Source organism: Rhinopithecus bieti, unplaced genomic scaffold (assembly GCF_001698545.2).
Source record: "Rhinopithecus bieti isolate Rb0 unplaced genomic scaffold, ASM169854v2 scaffold_14885, whole genome shotgun sequence".
NCBI classification, from domain to species: domain Eukaryota; kingdom Metazoa; phylum Chordata; class Mammalia; order Primates; family Cercopithecidae; genus Rhinopithecus; species Rhinopithecus bieti.
In genome coordinates this window covers 301,317-316,915 of record NW_016807971.1, presented here as the reverse complement: position 1 = coordinate 316,915, position 15,599 = coordinate 301,317, and the positions used below count along the sequence as shown (strand labels likewise).

The 15,599-nt window shown below is 43.4% G+C and overlaps 1 protein-coding gene across 1 annotated transcript in view; it reads left to right on the top strand.

Moving 5' to 3' along the window:
• Window positions 1–15,599, top strand: part of ALPK3 (alpha kinase 3) — a 61,142-nt gene that overhangs the window by 30,931 nt on the left and 14,612 nt on the right. The window contains 1 exon segment of the mRNA XM_017884274.1: window positions 12,887–15,032. Within this exon segment, the coding sequence (XP_017739763.1) occupies window positions 12,887–15,032 (2,146 nt within the window).

Genomic DNA, 15,599 nt, shown 5'->3' with positions numbered 1-15,599 from the left:
ACGTGGTAAGAAATATCTCAATCCCTGAAATTAGAATTAGGTGGTTCAAGATACTTAGTGCCCTCAGGCACCTGGCAGAAGCAAACAAAAATCATATCTGGAGGATGACAGCATCATCTTAAGCCTCAAATTATTTTTAAAAAGTATTTCAAATGTAATATTCAGCATAAAATGAAGATAAGTCTACAGAAGATAGAAATTGGCCCACAGGTTGCTGGGCACACTGGCTCATGCTTGTAATCCCAGTACTTTAGGAGGCTGAAGTGGGCGGATCACTTGAAGCCAGGAGTTCGAGACCAGCCTGGCCAATGTGGTGAAACCCTGTCTCTACTAAAAATACAAGAATTAGGCCAGGCGTGGTGGCTGACGCCCATAATCCCAACTCTTTGGGAGGCTGGGGTGGGTGGATAACAAGGTCAGGAGTTCAAGACCAGTGTGGCCAAGATGGTGAAACCCTGTCTCTACTAAAAATACAAAAATTAGCTGGGCGTGGTGGTGGCAGGTGCCTGTAATTCCAGCTACTTGGAAGGCTGAGGCAGAGAATTGCTTGAACCCGGGAGACAGAGGTTGCAGTGAGCTGAGATTGCGCCACTGCACTCCAGCCTGGGTGACAGAGTGAGGCTCCATCTCAAAAAAACCCAAAAAACAAAAAACAAAAATTAGCCAAGTATGGTGGCACATGCCTGTAATCTCAATTACTTGGGAGGCTGAGGCACAAAAATCACTTAAACCTGGGAAGCAGAGGTTGCAGTGAGCTGAGATTGTGCTACTGCACTCCAGCCTCAGTGACAGTGAGATTCTGTCTCAAAAAAGAAAAGAAAAGAAAGAAATTGCCCCACAGGTTTCCAACTTTTGGAATTATTAGACGTGAATTGTAAAATTAAAATTAGTTTACCTCCTTCATATATTGAAGGAGATAAAGACAAGATTGCAAATTTCACCAAATACCTAGAAACTATAAAAAGTGGAAAAGGCCAAGCGCAGTGACTCATGCCTGTAATCCCAGCACTTTGGGAGACTGAGGCAGGTGGATCACCTGAGGTCGGGAGTTCAAGACTAGCCTGGCCAACATGGCAAAACCTGTCTCTGCTAAAAATACAAAAATTAGCTGGGTGTGGTGATGCATGTCTGTAATCCCAGCTACTCAGGAGGCTGAGACAGGAGAATCGCTTGAACCCAGGAGGCAGAGGTTGCAGTGAGCTGGGATCACGCCACTGCACTTCAGCCTGGGCAACAGAGTGAGACTTGTCTCAAAAAAAAAAAAAAAAAATGGTGGAAAAGACCTGAAAATGAATCAATAGAATTCTGGGATTGAAAAATACAATAACTAATATTATTTATTATGGTTATGGCAGTTTCATTTCTGGATAAGATAGAGTAAATACACTCCATTCTGTATCCCCCACTGAATGCAGCCAAAAATTTAGGCAAAATATATGATACACCTACTTGACAACTTTGAAAAGCAAATAGTCACGGACAGATTGGGGATGAAGACCAGAACTCAAAGTACCACTGAACCTACAGTGTTTACTCGCCCCCCCCCCCCCCCCGGCATTTCCTGGCCTAGTCTTCAATAGTCTTAATGCTGTCTGAAACCCAGATGTAAACATTAACATGGGCAGAGAGAGCTCCAGAAGCTCTCTAGATCAGGCTTCAGGAATGGAAAAGAGATTTCTTGGCAGTGACAGTGGTAGCAGTAGAGGCCACAGGCACCTAAAACTTTTAAGAGAAGAGAATCTTCCCCCTCCAATCAGAGGAGCTGTGATCCTAAGAGTGGGACAAGCCCCTGTTCCTTTTTTTTTTCTCCTGGGTCTCTTCCTTGGTCCAGATCACACACTCATGTGTGAAAGTATGTGGCAGAGAGGAGTAAAAGAAGCTCCAGCTATTTGGACAGAGGACTGAAAAGGGGCCCTATGGGGAAACTATGGAGAGGGAAAAGCTTGGGAAAATGACCTCTGAGAATCATTAATGACCTCTGGGTTTATAAACTCTTTTTACATTTCTGGGCTCATTCCCAAGCTGTTTCTGCATGGATCTGATTCTGAAGAGCATATGAAAAACTTTGAGAATGAAATACTTGGAGAATAAAAAACTTTGAGAATAAAAAGACTAATGAACCATCATTCAAGTCCCACACTGGCCACTGGGTGGCACACACACATGGTGGATCCAAATAGCCCTGCAGGCCGGGTGTGGTGGCTCATGCCTGTGATCCCAGCACTTTGGGAAGCCGAGGCAGGCAGATCACTTGAGGTCAGGAGTTCAAGACTAGCATGGCCAACATAGTGAAACACTTTCTCTACTAAATATACAAAAACTTAGCCAGGCATGGTGGCACATGCCTGTAGTCCTACCTACTTGGGAGGCTGAGGTGGGAGAATTGGTTGAACCCAGGAACCTGGGAGGCAGAGGTTGCAGTGAACTGAGATTGTGCCATTGCACTCCAGCCTGGGTGACAGAGTAAAGCTTCATCTCAAAAACAAGACAACAACAATAAGAAAACCCCAAATAGCACCAGAAAGGCTTGGAAAATATAGCCGAGATTGAAGCTATAACCTCAGAGGCCTGAATGAAATTTGTAGCCTGAACACAACTAGGTAGATTGCCTTCCAAGACAAAGATGTTAATACTCTCCATAAGATTTAAACAAGAATCAGAGTCTTGTAATATTTAAAATGTCCAAATACAATAAAAGTTATATGGCATATGAAAAATCATGAAAATCTCCACTTGCATGGAAAGACAATCAAAGAGTGCCAGTGCCACAGTGACACAGATGTTAGAATCATCTGACTTTAAAATCATCTGACTTTACTATAAAAATGTGGCAAGTAAGGGTGAATACTCTGGAAACAAATGGAAAGATAGAAAGTCTCAGCAAAGAGGTAAAAGACTAGCCTGGGGAACATGGCAAAACCCTGTCTTTACAAAAAATACAAAAAAATTAGCTGGGTGTGGTGGCGTGTGCCTGTAGGCTGAACTATTTGCAGGGCTGAGGTGGGAGGATCACTTGAGCCTAGGATGTTGAGGGTGCAGTGAGCCAAGATCACGCCACTGCACTCCAGCCTGGACAAAGTGAGACCCTGTCTCAAAAGAAAAAAAAAAAAAAAAACAAAAGAGGTAAAAGATATGAAGAACCAAATATCAATTTTATTTTATTTTTATTTTTTATTTTTTTGAGACAGAGTTTTGCTCTTGTTGCTCAGGCTGGAGTGCCTGGCACACTGCAGTGGCATGATCTCGGTTCACTGCAACCTCCACCTCCTGGGTTCAAGAGATTCTCCTGCCTCAGCCTCCTGAGGGAGAAGTTGGGATTACAGATGTGTGCCACTACACTTGGCTAATTTCGTATTTTTAGTACAGATGGGGGTTTCACTGTGTTGGCCAGGCTGGTCTTGAACTCCTGACCTCAGGTGATCCACCCACCTCAGCCCCAAATAGCAATTTTAGAACTGAAAATTACAATAACTGAATAAAAAGACTCACTGGTTGAGCACAACAACAGAATGATAGATGACAGGGAAAAGTCAGTGAACTTGAAGTTAAAGCAATAGAAATTATTCAATCTGAACACATATGCCCACACAGAGAGAGAGAGAGAGGAAGGGAGGGAGAGAGAGGGGGAGAGAGAGAGAGAGAGAGAGAGAGAGAGAGAGAGAGAGAGAGAGAGAATCAGAAAAATCAATGAACAGAGCCTCAGAGACTTGTGGTGCAGTATCAGAAAGTCTAACACTTGTGTCACTGGATAATCAGAAAGAGAAAGACAGTGGTGTGGAAAAAAAAATACGTGAAGGAATAATGGCTGAAAACTTTCAAAATTTGGCAAAAGTCACAAACCTATAGATCAAGAAGTTCAGCAAACTCTAAACAGGAAAAGCCCATAGAATTCCATATCCAGAAACCTCATAGCCAAACTGTTGGAAAGTAAAGACAATGAAAAATTCTTGGAAGTAGCCAGAGAAACGTAATACATTATTTATAGTAATACATTATTTATAGGGGAGCAATGATTTGAATGACTGCAGATTTCTCATCAGAAACAATGGAGGCCAAAAGGAAGTGGAACAACATATATTTTTTTTTAATGCTGAAATAAAAAGAACTTTCAACCTATAATTCTACATTCAGCAAAAATATCTTGAAGTATTGAAAGTGAAATAAAGACATTCTCAGATAATGGAAAAAACAAGAGACTACATTGTCAGCAGAATGTAGAAGAATTGTTCTAGAAGAATTGCTAGGCTGGGAGCTGTGGCTCATGCCTGTAATCCCAGCATTTTGGGAGGCTGAGGGAGACTCACCTGAGGTCATGAGTTCGAGATCAGCCTGGCCAACATGGTGAAACCTCTTCTCTACTAAAAATACAAAAAAAATTTGCCAGGTGTGGTGGGGAGCACCTGTAATCCCAGCTACTTAGGAGGCTCAGGCAAGAGAATCACTTGAACCCAGGAGGCTGAGGTTGCAGTGAACTGAGATTGTACCACTGCACTCCAGCCTGGGTGATAGAGCCAGACTTAGTCTCAAAAAAAAAAAAAAAAAAAAAAAAAAATTTTTAAAGTAAATTTTTCATACGGAAAGGAAATAATACCAGAAGGAAACCTGAAACATCAAGAATGAAGGAAGGGCAATGGAAATGGTAAATATCCTGGTAAATATAATAGATCATTTCATCTTGATTTCTTTAAAATATGTTTGAAGGTAAAAAGTTAAAAAAAAATACATTATCTGCTGGAGGTTTTTTAATGCATGCAAATGTAATATATAAGACAAATACAACATAAAGGGGTATAGGGTAAAGAAACCTATATGGTGGTGAGATTACTGTATGGCACCTGAAGTGGTAAAATATTGACTCTGAGTAGACTGTGGAAAGTTAAGTATGTATATTATAAGCCCTAGAGCAACAACAAAAATACTACACAAAGAGATATAGTAAAAATCACACTATATAAGTTAAAGTGGAATACTAAAAGATGTTCTAATCTAAAATGAGGCAAGAATAGGGAAATACAGGAAGGAAAAAGAGAGGAAACAAATAGAAAACAAATAATAAAATTATTGAGCAAAATCTAAACCTATAAATAATTATATTAAATATAAATGGTCTAAACATATCAATTAAATGACAGATTGTGAGACAGGACCAGAAAAACTTTCCCAACTTGATGCTGTTGATAAGAAATCCACTTCAAATTTAATGATATAGATCAGTTACAAGTAAAATAATAGAAAAATATATATCATGCAAACACTAATCAGATGAAAGCTGGAATGGCAATATTAGTATCAGACAGAGTAGACTTCTGAGGAAAGAAAATTACTGGCTGGGTACAGTGGCTCACGCCTGCAATCCCAGCACTTGGGGAGGCCAAGGCGGGCAGATCACCTGAGGTCGGGAGTTTGAGACCAGCCTAACCAACATGGAGAAAACTCATCTCTACTAAAAATACAAAAATTAGCCAGGTGTGATGGTGCATGCCTGTAATCCCAGCTACTTGGGAGGCTGAGGCAGGAGAATCACTTGAACCCGGGAGGCGGAGGTTGCATTGAGTCGAGATCATGCCATTGCACTCCAGCCTGGGCAACAAGAGCAAAACTCTGTCTCAAAAACAAACAAACAAACAAACAAACAAACAAAAATTACTAAGGGAAAAATAGTGAACTATCTAATGATAAAAGGGTCAATTCAAGAAGACATAACCATAAAAAATGTGTATGCACCTAACAACATACCTTCAAAATACACGAAGCAAAACCTGACAGAATTGAAAAGAGAAATAGAGAAAACAACAATTATAGTTGGAGACTTTAACACTCCTCTCTCAGTAATCAATAGAACTAGTAGATAGAAAATCAGTAAGGGTATGAAAGAACTGAATGGCACTATCAACCAACTGTCTAATAGACATATATAGAATACTCTGTGTAACAACAGAATACTCATTCTTTTCAAGTGCATATAAAATATTCACCAAAATAGATCATATCCTGGGTCATAATATAAATCTTAACAAATGTGAAGTAATTGAAATAATACAAAGTATGCACTCTGATCAAAATGAAATTAAACTAGAAATCAATGACAGAAAGGTAATAGAAAAATTTCTAAACACTTTTAAAAAAAGAACATACTTTTATGGGCCAAGAAAGAAGTCCTAAGGCCAATAAGAAAACATTTTAAATTGAATGAAAGTGAAAATACAACATACCAAAATGTTGGATGCTGCTAAATCAGTGCCTTGAGGAAAATGTATAGCATTAAAATTTTTATATTAGAAAAGAAAAAAAGATCTGAAATATCAATAACCTGAGTTCCTACCTTAGAAAACTAGAAAAAGAAGAGAAAAAAACCCAAAGCAAATAGATAGAAAAGAACAGAAAATAGTAAAACTAAAACCGGGAAAACTGTGGAGAAAATAAACCCAAAGCTAGTTATTTGAAAAGATAAATAATATCAATAAACCTCTGGCAAGACTTACATAGAAAAAAAAAAAAAGAAGACACAAAATACAAGTATTAAGAATGAAAGAGGGGCTATCACTACAGCCCCTGTAAGGATTGACAGGGTAAAAAAAAAGACTACTATGAAAAACTGCACATAAGTTTAACAACTTACATGAAATACAGCAATTATTTAAAAATTACAAACTACCAAAACTTCTGCAAAAGTGACTACCCTGCCCCATCCCTGTTAAGGTCCTGGTTTTGTCCCTTGCTCTCCCAAACCAGCATTCCAGGGCCATGACCCCTTAGAAGGTTGTAAACCATACTACTTTTCATTCAGTTGTTCTTTCCTGTTCTTTCCCTTATGTGTTTGGCACTGTGAAGGATGCAAAGGTGAATAAAACTTTTATTTTATTTTATGTTTTATTTGAAGAGACAGGGTCTCACTCTATTGCCCAGGCTGGAGTGCAGTGGTGTGATCATAGCTTACTGCAGCCTCCAACTCCTGGGCTCAAGCAACTCTCCCACCTCAGCCTCCAGAGTAGCTAGAACTACAGGCATATGCCATCACACCTGGCTAAGTATTTTGTGTTTTTGTAGTGACAGGGTCTTGCTGTGTTGCCAGGCTGGTTTTGAACTTTGGGCCTCAAGCAATTTTCCTACAGTGGCCTCCCAAAGCACTGGGATTCTAGACATGAGCAACCATACCTGGCCATAGACTGAGTCCTTAATATCTGAGAATTTATGAGGGAAGAGGGAAGAAGACAGGATGGCAAATTAAACCTACTAGTATCACTTGTAGTAAAAAAGCTTACATAGAGCCAACTAGGTTCATTCTGCTCACACCATTTTTATTTTTAAGAAATATATGACATTCCTTCTCATATCTTTACACAGTTCCAGATATAGATGTACACACACACACACACACACACACACACACACACACTCTGTCATAATGTTTAGTAAGAGGGGTCAGCCCTTGTAGAATTGTACAGAGAATATTCAGTCATCCACCATGTATTTATTGATTTCCAACTCCTAGGCCTGCATTGGGCCCTCTTCAGAGGGGAAGAGTTCACAGATTAGCAGGTGACATATGCATGAAATAAATAACTACCACACAGAATGGGGGAATAATGATGGAATTAGGTAAATTTGCTATGGAGGCCACTAACGTTTTTTGGGGTAGAGGAGAGAACTCAGGAAGTCTTTAAAGAAGAAAAGAAACTTGAATGAGGTCTTCAAGGATGAGAAGGAGTCCTTCAGGAGGGCAAGGAGAAAGGTGAGAATGTCTGGCACAGAAAAAAATACATAAAGGAGTTACAAAATAGCACATTTGTCAGTACAGAAGTTAGTGTTGGGCGGAGGGACCCAAGAGATGAACCTGGAGAGACAGATCTGGGACTCTTGCTGAGGGACAGGCCTCACTGATCACACAAGCATTGATTTCCATATATACTTTCATTTTTAATTGTATTTTTGTTAACTATATGTCACATGCACAAGGTATAAAATTCAAAAGTACAAAAGATATATAGAGAATATTAAGTCTCCCCACTTCCCTATCCCCACTGCCTCTTCCTGAAGGCAGTTGCCAAAGCAGGTTCTTTGGGCATCCTTCCAGAGCTGTTTTCTTTAACATTTGAAAATGTGTGTGTGTGTCTGTGTATTTTCCACACAAAGGTTGCATATTATATTTTCTATCCTTTACCTTGCTTTTTTATTTGGATATTTGTTTTATTTATTTGGAATGTGGATATACCATAATTCATTGGATCAGTCCTGTATTGTTGGAATTTAGGTGATTCCTAGTCTATTGCTATCATAAACAATGCTGCAGTAAATATCCTTGTATATAAGTCCATCTGCACATGAAGGTATACCTGTATGATAAATTCCTAGGAATGGAATTTTTGGGTTAAAGAGTATAAGTATTTTTAGTTTTAATAGATAATGTCAAATTGCCATCTGTAGAGGCTGTGCGATGCCTGTAACCCTGGCCAAGAGAGTACAGCAGTCCACCTTATCCACAAAAGATACTTCCCCAGATCCCCAGCAGATGCCTGACCCTGTGGATAGTACCAAACCCTACATATATTATGTTTTTTCCTATACATACACACCTATGATAAAGTTTAATTTATAAATTAGGCACCATAAGAGATTAACAACCATAATCATAAAATAGAACAACTATAGTAATATGCTGGCATCACTACTCTTGCGCTTTGGGGCCATTTATTAAGTAAAATAATGATTACTTGCACTCAAGCCCTGAGATACCAGGACAGTTGATCTGGTAACAAGACAGCTACTTAATGGGTAATGGGCAGCCTAGTGTATACCTTGTGACTATACTGGACAAAGGGTTGTTTCACATCCCAGGTGGGGTGGCATGAGATTTTATCTTGCTGCTCAAAACAGCACAAATTTTACAATTTGTTTTTTCTTTTTACTTTGGTTAATCTTTAAAACTCTCCCATGGCAACAATCATGGATTACTATGTCATATAACACCTAAGTCTTAAATCTCCACAGGAAAACATACCACCATCGAGTGCCATGGCATCCTATAGAGAACTTCCATCTTTGGTCACAGCATTAAGAGCTCTTGGTTTCACAGCCTCTTTGAAATGACCTATAAAATTTATCAATTGTTTCTTTCTGGAATTTTTCATTTAATATTTTCAGACCAAGATTGGCCACAGTTAACTGAAACCATGGAAAGCAAAACCGTGAATAAGAAGGGGCTACTGTGTGATTAAACTTTTTGCTCCTTGAAGCTAGGGTTTTTTGACTTTATCCTGTCAGTGATGGTAAGCCATTGAAAGGTTTTTTAAGAGGGGAGTGTTACAGTCAGGTTTGTGTTTTGGAAAGGTCATTTGGGCTGCAGTGAGGAAAAGAGTTTAGCAGAGGCAAAGACTAAAGTCATGGATATCAATTAGGAGGCTTTACAGTAGTCCAGGCAAGACAGAATTGTTGGCAGCTCCGATTAGGCAGTTTGCAGTGGAGATGAAGGAAATGGATATTGAGATAAAGAAGAAGTAGGTTCAATAGAACTGAGGGATTGATCTGGCTGAGAGTGCGTTAGGAGTGAGGGTAGCTTTCATCAAGAAGTTCTATTTCCATGAGTCTTGTGAACAGCAACAGGCTTGTATACACAGTCTGCACCTTCTTTGTAGATTTATAGATCTTATGTCTTTATTTAAATATTTTCTAATCCTAGAATATCAAAAGATAAAAAAGAGGCTGTAATATATTACTAACTGCTGTTTGTTGGCACCAAGGCAGTTTTGTCTGTTAATATCTGGTTGTCAGAGAAGTTGGAAGAGCATCTTTATTAAGATTCTTCAGTCAGGCCGGGTGCAGTGATTCATGCCTATAATTCCAGCACTTTTGGAGGCTGAGGTGGGTAGATCATTTGAGGCCAGGAGTTCAAGACCAGCCTGGCCAACATAGCGAAACCCCATCTCTACTAAAAAATACAAAAATTAGCTGGGTGTGGTGGCACACACCTGTAATCCCAGCTACTCATGAGGCTAAGGCAGGAGAATCGCTTGAACCCAAGAGGTAAAGTTTCCAGTCAGCCAAGATCATGCCAGTGCACTCCAGCCTGGGTAACAGAGAAAGACTCCATCTCAAAAGAAAAAAAAAAGATTCTTCAGTCAGCCTGTAGTCCCAGCTATTTGGGAGGCTGAGGTGGGAGGATAACTTGAGCCCAATAGGTTGAGGCTATAATCCTGCCTGTGAATAGCCACTGCATGCCAGTCTGGGCAAGATGGCAAGAACCTGTCTCAGAAAAAAAAAATCCTTCAGTCAGACTTTTTCCTGCTATTTGCCAAACCAATTTTTCCCACATCCATACCATTGATTCAAAATTCTGAATTTAGGTTGGGTGCAGTAGCTCACACCTATAATCCTAGCACTTTAAGAGGCTCAGGTGGGAGCGTTGCTTGAGGCCAGGAGTTTGAAACTACCCTGGCCAACATGGCAAGACCCCCATCTCTAATTTTAAAATATAAAATAAATTTAAAAATTTAAAATTTAAAAACCAGATAATTCCTAATTTAGTAAAGTAACTTTAAATTCTACACTCAATTTACATGCATTTTAATTATGTATATTTTAAAGTCTTTCATTTTGTGATCTGATTGCTTTGATTTTGTGTGTGGTCCTGATATTTAAAAATATTTTTATGTTATAATTTCAGTTTTATATAATACCATTAATTATTTCATCTGTTCACTCAGTTTCTACTAATTTTTTATGATGAAAAATGATACAGTGTTTTCACTTTTTCTCTGCATTTTCTTCATTCATCTTCTTTTTTTTGGGCCAGAGTTTCACTCTTGTTGCCCAAGCTGGAGTGCAATGGCGCAATCTTGGCTCACTGTAACCTCTGCCTCCTGGGTTCAAGCGATTCTCCTGCCTCAGCCTCAGAGTAGCTGGGATTACAGGCGCGTGCCACCATGCCTGGCTAATTTTTTGTATTTTTAGTAGAAACGGGGTTTTACTATGTTAGCCAGGGTGGTTTCAAACTCCTGACCTCAGGTGATCTGCCTGCCTCGGCCTCCCAAAGTGCTGAGATTACAGGTTTGAGCCACCGTGCCCGGCCTTCATTAATTTTCTATCTCATATTAACCTAAAGTTTGATTTCTAAGTGATTATCTTTATGTAGGTAAATATCCTCTATTTCTGTTACTTGGTTTTTCAGCTTTGAGTAATGTCTTTGGTGCCTGGCTCTTACAGGTGACACAATCAAGGAAGTTACTTCACTTGGTTATTTTCTTCCCCTTTCCACTTTCATGCTGGCTCTGTTGTATCTGTATCGTCAGGGCATAGAACATTGACATTCTGATTTGCCATTCTAAACCCCACTTGATTTTAGTCTTGCTTCTACAGTTATATGTTAATATGCATTAATATATATGTTAATGTAAGTGAAATATATTTAGTGCTTATCATCAGCTCTTTTGCTGTTGTTTCCTCAATCATCTTTTGGTTGACTACATTTGTTCCCTGGTGATTTCCTCAAGCAGGGCCTGTGGGAACAGTATTCCTTTAGTCTTTGTATGCTAAAACATAATGTTCTTGGCTTAGCAATTTTTCGGAGGTTTCTTCAGGAGTGTAGTTGCCAGTGTTTTCTGAGATCTGCCTCCTCCGTTCCATCTCCTCTCCTTGTCTGCTCTGCTCAGCTCCCGTGTCTTCGGCCAGTTTCCACCCAGGCCTCCATGACCCTGCAGCTCTTGTTGCATGTGGACTTATGGGTTTATAAGCTCGGGATGAGACTTTCGTCTACAGTAGCTGTGATTTTGCCAGCGTCTTGAGACCTGCTGAACAGCTCCACTCCCCACGCGCTGAGCTGTGGCCCTGTTTATTTCCCCATATCACTTTGCTCCTCCTCAGCTTCCCAGTGTCTGCATCTGTTGGCTTTTGGCCGCCGTTATCCTTTTGTTTGTTTTTTGAGAATAGGTTTTATTTGCCTCCAGTTCACTAACAAAGGATTTTGCTTTGTTTATTTCATGTTTACTTTAGTGGTTTTGATGATATCTTGGAGGAAAAGAGGCAAATCACTGTTAAACGCCACCATGTTTGATAGGAAGTCATTTAAAAGTGGGTGGCAATATGATGTAACAACAAAGAGCTTGGGATTCGGAGCGAAATACACCCAGCTGCAAATCTGAACTCTGCCACTTACTGACTACCTGATGGTGGACAGATCGCATGCCTTCTTGTCATTGTTATCTCTAGAATGGGGCTGATTCTCCTAAGTAGTCATACTGTATGAGGAGTAAGTGGGGTAATATCATCTACAGGGGCCTAGCATAGTGCTTTGCAAATACATGTTCAAAAGGGTAACATTATAATGTTTCATTAATTTCCTGGCATAGATGCCATTCAGAATTACTATAATCCTCTCTGCTTTGATGGCATCCATTATTACCACTCAATGTTACCGGTGGATGCCGGGACATTGAGGCCATTATTGGGACATCCTTTGGCACTGTCTCACTTCACCCATAATTCTATCCAAGGCAAGTAGTGCCACAGGAGAAGGACTGCTCTGGGAGCCCTGGGGAGAGGATATTCTCCTTCATATGGTAGGGGTGAGGGGTGGAATAAGCCATGAGCAAGGTCTTTCAGGAAAGGCAGGATTTCTTCAGGAAGAGGTGGGAAGGGCAAGAGCTGGGTCTGGATGCTAGATATTCCCCAGTCCAGATACTGAGATCAGAGATTAGGGTGGGTGGGCATGGATGGGCTTTGGGAATTTGTCACATGTCTTTGCCTCCCAACTTCCAGCGGGCCTGAGAAACCAGGCAGCAAGATTCCCATCAGAGCAGTTGTGGATGAGGTCAGAGGAGGCTGGGATGCCAGATTGGAAAGAGATCTGAATGTCCATGTAGTTAAATCCTTGCTTTTGTCCCCGTGTTCTCAGGTCCTGGAATGCCAGACAACCATGGCTCCTACTGTGTCGGCTAGCAGCAGCTCTGGTGTAGCTTCCATTGGTTGTAGCACCTCTGGCAGTCAAGGTATCTTTGAATCCATCGATATGGAAACCCAGGAGGATGGGAGAACATCTGCTAACCAGAGAACTGGAAGCAAGAAGAATGTGCAGGCAGATGGGAAGATACAGGTGGATGGAAGGACCAGGGGAGACGGAACACAGACAGCCCAGAGGACACAGGCAGATAGGAAGACACAGGTGGATGCTGGGACACAAGAAAGTAAGAGGCCACAGTCAGAGAGGAGTGCACAGAAGGTCATGGTGACACAGGGAAGGGCAGAGACACAGCTAGAAACAACACAGGCAGGTGAGAAGGTACAGGAAGACAGGAAGGCCCAGGCAGATGAGGGCACACAGGAAGACAGAAGGATGCAGGAAGAGAAGGGGATGCAGTCAGCGGGGAGTGCGCCCACAGCCACGGAAGGTCAGTCAGAGCAGGAGGCAGTGACCAGCCTTGGCCCACCATCCAGAACCCCCGAACTCCCACCTACAGAGGGTCCTAGAGCTCCTCTGAGTATTGAATGTTTTACACAGATCCCAGAAGGGTCTTGTGTCCCAGAAAAACCTGGTTTCCCACCCAGATCTGAGGAGGCAGCAGTAACAGCCTCCAGGAACCATGAGCAAACTGTGCTGGGTCCCCTGTCAGGGAACCTCATGCTCCCAGCACAACCGCCGCATGAAGGGAGTGTGGAGCAGGTGGGAGGAGAGAGATGCCAAGGGCCACAGTCATCAGGGCCAGTCCAGGCCAAGCAGGAGGACAGCCCGTTCCAGTACCCCAAGGAGGAGCAGCCAGGGGGAGTGCTGTGTGTGGATCAGGGTGGCTGTCCTCCAGCTGGCCTGAGCCAGGAGGTACCCACAATGCCTTCTCTTCCTGGAACTGAGCTGACTGCTAGCCCAAAGGAGGGGCCGAGCAGTACCCTGACTTCTCAGCACAGGAGCACGGCTGCCTTCCTGCCCTCTGAGGATCAGGCCCTGATAAGTTCTGCCCCAACACTGCACCTGGGGCCAGGGACCCCCACTCAGAGTCACCCACCAGAAACCATGGCCACCAGCAGTGAGGGGGCCTGTGCCCAGGTATCAGATGTGGAGGGGCGGACCCCAGGTCCCCGGAGCTGTGACCCTGGCCTCATAGATTCCCTGAAGAACTACCTGCTTCTGCTGTTGAAGCTGTCCAGCACAGAGACGAGTGGAGCAGGGGGAGAGTCTCAGGTCGGGGCAGCTACCGGAGGTCTGGCGCCCTCAGCCACTCTGACACCCACTGTGGAAGTGGCTGGGCTGAGTCCCCGGACATCGAGGCGTATCCTGGAGCGTGTGGAGAACAACCACCTGGTGCAGAGTGCACAGACCCTGCTGCTGAGCCCCTGTACCTCCCGCCGCCTCACTGGCCTCCTGGACCGCGAGGTGCAGGCTGGCCGCCAGGCCCTTGCTGCTGCCCGAGGCTCCTGGGGTCCTGGTCCCAGCTCCCTCACGGTCCCTGCCATTGTGGTAGACGAGGAGGGCCCTGGGCTGGCCTCAGAAGGAGCCAGTGAGGGTGAGGGAGAGGTTTCCCTTGAGGGGCCTGGCCTCCTGGGGGCCTCTCAGGAGAGCAGCATGGGTGATCGGCTGGGGGAGGCAGGTAGGCAGGCAGTCCCTGGGCAGGGACCCTCAACAGAGAGCATAGCCCAGGAACCCTCCCAAGAGGAGAAGTTCCCAGGGGAGGCTCTGACAGGTCTCCCGGCAGCTACACCTGAGGAACTGGCTCTAGGGGCCCGGAGGAAGAGATTTCTCCCTAAGGTCAGAGCAGCAGGAGATGGGGAGGCGACCACACCTGAAGAAAGAGAGAGCCCCACGGTTTCCCCCCGGGGGCCCAGGAAAAGCCTGGTGCCTGGGTCCCCAGGGACTCCAGGGCGGGAGAGACGCTCCCCTACGCAGGGCAGAAAGGCGAGCATGCTGGAGGTGCCTCGGGCAGAGGAGGAGCTGGCGGCAGGAGACCTCAGCCCCAGCCCCAAGGCTGGCGGTCTGAACACAGAGCTGGCCCTGGATGAAGGCAAGCAGGAGACACTGGCCAAGCCCAGGAAAGCCAAAGACCTGCTGAAAGGTGAGCAATGGGGAGGGAGGCGGGGGACGGCGTCACAGGACAGGGCCGCCATGGAGCCATGGAAAGCACGCTGCTGCTGCTAACAGCACCACCCCATGACAGATAGCATATCCCTCCTCAGGATTCACAAATTACCTTGGTAAAGGTACCCTTCTCTCACAGCCTTTGGAATCTGAAAGGCCTAGTTCTTGTTTTGATTCTGCCACTCCACAAAGTGGAAATAACAGTACCACCTTTGCAATGATGTGAGGCTTAAATGGGATGGAATAGGTGAAGTGCTTAGCACAGGGCCTGGCTTCAGTAGCGTTCTAGTTCTCCATCATCACCAATCCCCCTTTACAGAGTTGTCGCATGATTACAGAGTGGTGGGGACAGGATTCAAATGCGGGCTTCTAGAGTTAGGGACCTAGAATGCAAACTGAAGTTCCTGTCTCAACTGCTGTGTGGGTCCTCAGCTAGGAGCCCCTCCCAGCCTGGGGCCAAGGTGGAGTAGGGGCTTCTGTCTAGCTGAGATGTGTGCTTTGGGGGTCAAGGCAGAAGCCTGAGATATAGGCAGGAAGCACCTGG